The sequence below is a fragment of the Spermophilus citellus genome, assembly GCF_964194105.1.
Source record: "Spermophilus citellus genome assembly, chromosome: 4".
Lineage (NCBI taxonomy): Eukaryota > Metazoa > Chordata > Mammalia > Rodentia > Sciuridae > Spermophilus > Spermophilus citellus.
The window spans coordinates 198,567,950-198,573,949 of record NC_138185.1 but is presented as its reverse complement, the minus strand read 5'-3'; the positions used below and the strand labels follow the sequence as shown (position 1 = coordinate 198,573,949).

Genomic DNA, 6,000 nt, shown 5'->3' with positions numbered 1-6,000 from the left:
GGGAATGAGACCAGAATCAGAAGAGGCTATGATAATAAACACAAAGCTAAGTTAAATACACTAGAGGTTATTGTAATGGCCTTGAGTGATCAGATACAAAATCTTAATGTCAGACAACCATTACAATATCATGTCACTTATTACCTATTCTATATGATAGCTTCCCATGGGATTAAAAAAAGATAAAGATGCATCTATTAGGAATTTGGAATCATAACAGTGTTAGTGCAGATCTCTTATAACTGCATGATTACCTTTAAGCTACACAGGAAAGTAGAATTCCCATTTTATCACTTCCAGTTTTGCAAAAAAGGTATTAAATGATGTAAATGCTTTCGATTCTTAAAATATGCTAAAACATACTGCATGGTATCTCATAGGGTTTGTTTTCTTACTCTTAATTCTGTTGTTTTGTCCCAGGCAAGCTCATCCAATCCCAGTTCAAACACCTCTGAGCAGACATGCATGAGTTGCAGTTAAAAAATAAAAAAGGGAGAGACGTGGAGAGTGAATGAGCCCTGGTTATTGGCTGACCCTGCAGTGTAGGCAAAAGCCAAGCCTGGGAAATAGTCCCTGGCAAAAAGTGAGGATGTGAACAACCTTGATACTCAGCTCTGACATCAATAGTTATCACATGTTCTAGTATAGTGGGTTTTCTGGGTACAGCAGGATAGCAGCAGGATAGCACCAGGAAGTTCCTAACACTGTAACAGCAAGATATATAACAAAAATGTTTCTAGCTCTGTAACTTTTTAGTACACAGAGAAGCCTCTTCATAACTCACAAACCTTGAACAATTTACAAACCTTCTGTAGTTAAACTTCCTGATAATGAGACCCTATATAATAAACTTGATGAGCTAGTTCTGTGTTACTATTCCTCCATCAGAGGGCAGTGTCCCACCTGGCCCCAGCCTTGCTTAACAATGTTTGTGTTTTTCTGAATCTCCTATTGCCCCTACTCAAGATCCTTTTTTGTTGCTGTGTGGGCAGTATCTTAAGAAATGAAGGAAACAATTGCTTTGTCTGCAAGTCCAATTTTTTCTTTTTTTTTAAATATTATTTTAGTTGTTGATGGACCTTTATTTAATTCCTTTATTTATATGTGGTGCTGAGAATTGAACCTAGTGTCTCACACATGTTAGGCAAGCACTCTACCATTGAGCCCCAGCCCCAGCCCCTGTAATGGACCAATTTTTAATTTAATAAATGTGTATATACTTATGGTTCCCTTTTCATTTCTGATATCATTTTTTGGATAGGCACTTTTTTTTTTTTTTTTTTTAGGTATTGAGGATTAAACCCAGGGCCTTGTGCATGCTAGGCAAGTGCTCTACCATTGAGCTACAACCCCAGCCCTTGGATAGACACTATTTTGAATAGTAATATTTAAAGAGAACAGTATGCAACTTAGAGGAGTTATTTCCTCTAATCACATGAACTAATCTTAACTGGTGTTCTTAGAATATACTTAAGTCTTATCCTCCAAACCTTCAGATAATTGGTTAAATTTTTGGAAGAGCCCTCCTTAACTCTTACCACCCAGGTGTTTGTGAAAGAAAGTCTGGAGTTGTTCCCACACATCCAGCTGGGCCATGGCATGAGCCCTGGGTTCCCCTCCATAGACAATAGGACCACCTACCAAGACATGATGGGCAGCCCTGCACAGGGGCCAGTAAGGAGGCTCAATGTAGTGCCCTGCTTCTGGGTAACAGATGATCTGGGGCTTCTCCTTCCCATGGGCCTGCAAGCGTTTAGAGGCCTCATTAGCATAGAACTCGCTCTTCCAGTTGTGGTCATCCTGACCCACAAGGAACAGGAAGGTGGTGTCAGACCTCTCCAGGGGAATAAAGCTCTTCTGGTCTTCCAAAGGACTTTTCAGGGCTTCCACAACGTCCTTGATGCCATCTTTGGTCACCTTGATTCGATCTCTCTTGATACCCACAGGGGGCAGCGTCTCGTCCTTGTATTGTATGCTTGCCCCAACAACGGCCACAGAGCCATTGATTATGACTGCAGCCGTGATGCCCTTCAGGAAAGAGGATATGGCAAGGCAGAGTTCTCCTCCTTTGGAATTCCCAAGCAGCCCAATCCCTGGACCCTTTACCTGAAAATGAGACAGAAGAATAAGAAGAAGAATTTACCAACATGTAATAGAGTAAACAGTGCCCACACGGGAAATTGGCTGGACCTGAGCCTGAATCTAGCTCTATCTATTCTCCAGATTGTAACTGTTTCCACTATACATATATCATTTTGTTTTTGTTATTATAATAATTATTATTATTGTTTATTATTATTTTGATATTGTAACTGTTTCCACTATACCATGTATCATTTTGTTTTTGTTATTATAATAATAATTATTATTGTTGTTATTATTATTTTGATACTAAGGTTCATCCCAGAGGCACTTTACCACTGAGCTACATCCACAATCCTTTCTTGTTTTGACACAGGGTCTCTTAAAGTTGCTTAGGGCCTCACTAAGCTGCTGAGGCTGGCCTCAAACTTGAGATCTCTTTGCCTCTGCCCTCTGAGTAGCTGGGATTAGTGGTATGTACCACCAAACCTGGCTCCTATAACTTATTTTTTTTTAATATTCATTTTTTAGGGGACTGGGGCTGTGGCTCAGCAGTAGAGTGTATTGTGTCCAACTACAACTAAAAATATATTTTTTAAAAATTTAAAATATATTTATTTTTTAGTTGTAGTTGAACACAATACCTTTATTTTATTTATTTATTTTTCTGTGGTGCTGAGGATCAAACCCAGGGCCTCACACGTGCTAGGCGAGCGCTACCGCTGAGCCACAACCTCAGCCTACCCTGTATAACCTTTTTAATCAACTGATTCTTTGACAGGAAAAGGAGGTGAAGAGAGAATTCCAAGCAGATGGCATGGCAAAAGCAGAGGGAAGACAGCCGGTGCTCTGGGAACTGCAGGGAGTCCTGTGCAGTCACGCATAGTGAGGCAGGAGTAGCCTGGCTGGCGTAAGGCCCTTCTCCTGAATGAGGAAACAAGTCCTCAGAAAAGGAGCTTCCTTGCCCTTTGAGGAGGGTCACCCCTTGACATTGAACATGAGAAAGTGTGTTTTCTGATCTTTAAAATATATGCATTCTGGGGCTGGGTTGTGGCTCAGCAGTAGAGCACTGGCCCAGCAAGTGTGAGGTACTTGGTTCGATCCCCAGGACCATATAAAAAAATAAAACAATAAAATAAAGGTATTGTGTCCATCTACAACTAAATATATATATATATGTATATGTGTGTGAGTGTGTGTGTGTGTGTGTGAGTGTGTATAATATATACTTTCTGACTGCTTTAGGAACTACATAATTGGTGTGAGGGTGCGTGTGTCTGTGTGGAACTGGGGATTGAACCCAGCGGTGTTCTACCATTAAGTCATATCCCCAGCCCATTATTTTTTATTTTGAGACAGGGTTTCAATAAATTTCCCAGGCTGGCCTTGAACTTGCAATCTCCTGCCTCAGCATCCAGAATTGCTTATATTATAGGTGTGTATCATGGTGCCTAGTCATATTACCTTTCTTTTCTTCTCTCTCTCTCTCTCTCTCTCTCTCTCTCTCTCTCTCTCTTGGAGGGGCACTAGATATTGAACCTAGGGACGATTAATCAATGACCTACATGCCACATCCCCAGCCTTTTAAAATTTTTTTTTCTTTGAGACAGGATCTCACTAAGTTACTTAGAGCCTTGCTAAGTTGCTGAGGCTGGCTTTCAACTTGTGATCCTCCTGCCTCAGCCTCCTGAGCCGCTGGGATTACAAGTGTGTGTCACCACGCCCAGCCATATCACCTTTTCTAAGAGCTCCAGTGCTTCCATCCATATTGTGCCCTGATTGAATTATAAAATTAGCAAGGACTGCCTCCTCATTCTTGGCTACACTGAGTCTAAAAACCATAAACTATTCCAGGAAGCCAGGTGATGGCTGTCAATTTCCTTCTTTAAGGTTAACCCTGTGCTCTCACAGGGGTATGGGGGAGAGAGGGTGGCTGAGCACAAAGACTTACAAGCAGGCGTCTCCTGGGGAAGGTCATGGCCTTTTATTACAGTTTACTTCCTGTCGATCTCAAGGTTCTCAAAGGTACCCTATGAAACTAAAACAAACTGGAATTCAGAATTCCAGAATATCAACTAGTAACCTCTTTACTAACAGGAAATGTGATAACGTAGAACTGCACAGAAGTATCCCTGAGAAGTGTCTATGCAAGGCAGTGGCTGCTGGGTTAGGAGAGGCCCCCAAGAATGGGCTGTGGGGCTGGGGTTGTGGTTCAGTGGTAGAGTACTTGACTAGCACGTGTGAGACCCTGGGTTTGATCCTCAGCACCACATATAAATAAATAAAATAAAGATATTTTGTCCAACTACAACTAAAAAATAAACATTAAAACAAACAAACAAAAAAGAATGGGCTGACTTCTGGGAAACCAAAAGCACGCATGGGGTGGGGAGCAGCCCACAAAACTAAGAAGAGATCTAACCTCAGGGTGATGGAGCAGGTAGTTCACAGCTTCCTCAAAGTACTCCAGGTGCACAGTCTCTAGGCTCCGGGGAAGGTCATCATAGCCATAATAAGCCAGAGCCATCACAGCAAAACCCTTGCCAGCCAGCAGACTAGCTCGGTACTCCAGAAGGCCACCTCCAAGTCCAAACAGGTCCACAATCCCAGGATAGGGCCCAGGTTCTTGGGGAAAAACAAAACAGAACAGAAAAGGGAGTTATAAAATAAGCAAGGATTATCTCCTCATCCTTTTAAGTCTTTGCAGTGCCGTCAAAAGCCATATATTACCTACTGGGAGATGAACAACTTTTCCACTATCAAAAATGCTTAAAGACCTCTGGTATCCAAACATCCAGAAAGTGGCCTAGGCTAAATCCACATTCCCCTCTGTATCCAAAAAGCCCCACGGATTTTCACAAAGACCTTGTATTTCTTTTGAGATCAAAAACACTTTATGACCCCGTGATACAGCAACTGGCTAGCATGAGTGATGCCCTGGGTGTAACAGCATTGAAAACACACACACACACACACACACACACACACACAAATGAACAATAAGAGCAACAAACATATGGCCTTCCCTAATTCCCAAAATTGGACAATGCCAACTGCTAGAGAATGCACAGCTACTGAAACTGTCTGTCATACAATGCTGATTGTGATGCAAAATAGTGCAGTCCGTGAAGAAATCAATTGGCAGTTTCCTCTGAAGGCCGATGTATTCTTCCCGTATGACCCCAAAATCCTACTCCTACGTCTTTACCCAAGAGAAATAAAAACTGTCTTCACACAAAAACTTGTGTGTGTTTGTAGCAGCCTTGTATAATTGCCACAAACTGCAAACAAATGTGTTTTGACTGATGAATGAATATAAACTGTTCTATATCCATGTTTTTCATCACACAGAACAGGTCAGTAAGTCTCAAAGGCAATCTGATTAGCCAATGGGCACAGACTCAAAATGCTACTTACTGGGGCTGGGAGTATATAGGTGGAGCACTTGACTAGGAGGTGCAAGGCCTTGGGTTCAATCCTCAACCCCATAATAAAAAATAAAAAGCTTCATTCTGCATGATTATACATATAAGATACTTTCACCATTTATATAATAAGAAAATCTCTCTTTCATATATACAGTGTGGGGAGCCATTCTGACACGTGATTGGGTGACTCCCGTTAAGGGCCTGAGGCACTCTGGCTGTGTCGGAGTTATCCTGACCCTTTCCTGATGAGAGAGCCCATCCGTGTGGGGGTGTGCGTAACCACTGACCCTGGAGACCCAATCACTGACCCTGACCTTGGAGTGCAGCCCCCCCTCAACCTTCATTGGATGGAATTCTCCCCTGAATCTCTTGTCCCCCCAAATAAAAGGCTACTCCCCGGCGTGTTCGCTCTCTCTCTCTCTCTCCTGCTAGCCCAGAGTAATCCTCGCTGCCCTGCTGAGCGGCTGGAGGCAGGGAAACAGGGAGACCG

At 42.5% G+C, this 6,000-nt stretch overlaps 1 protein-coding gene across 2 annotated transcripts in view; it reads right to left on the bottom strand.

Annotated features, from left to right (window-relative positions):
* Positions 1 to 1,460: 1,460 nt before the first annotated feature.
* The window catches only part of LOC308646502 (acyl-coenzyme A thioesterase 1-like), a 44,637-nt gene continuing 40,097 nt past the window's right edge, over positions 1,461 to 6,000 (bottom strand). Inside the window, exons 2-3 of one of the 2 annotated variants that reach the window (XM_081289481.1) lie at positions 4,505 to 4,707; positions 1,461 to 2,106 (exon numbers count right to left, since the gene is read on the bottom strand). In XM_081289481.1, the coding sequence (XP_081145607.1) occupies positions 1,528 to 2,106; positions 4,505 to 4,707 (782 nt within the window). In that variant the 3' untranslated portion in view covers positions 1,461 to 1,527. The remainder of the gene's footprint in view (positions 2,107 to 4,504; positions 4,708 to 6,000) is intronic. The other variant, XM_081289483.1, reaches the window with a different exon arrangement.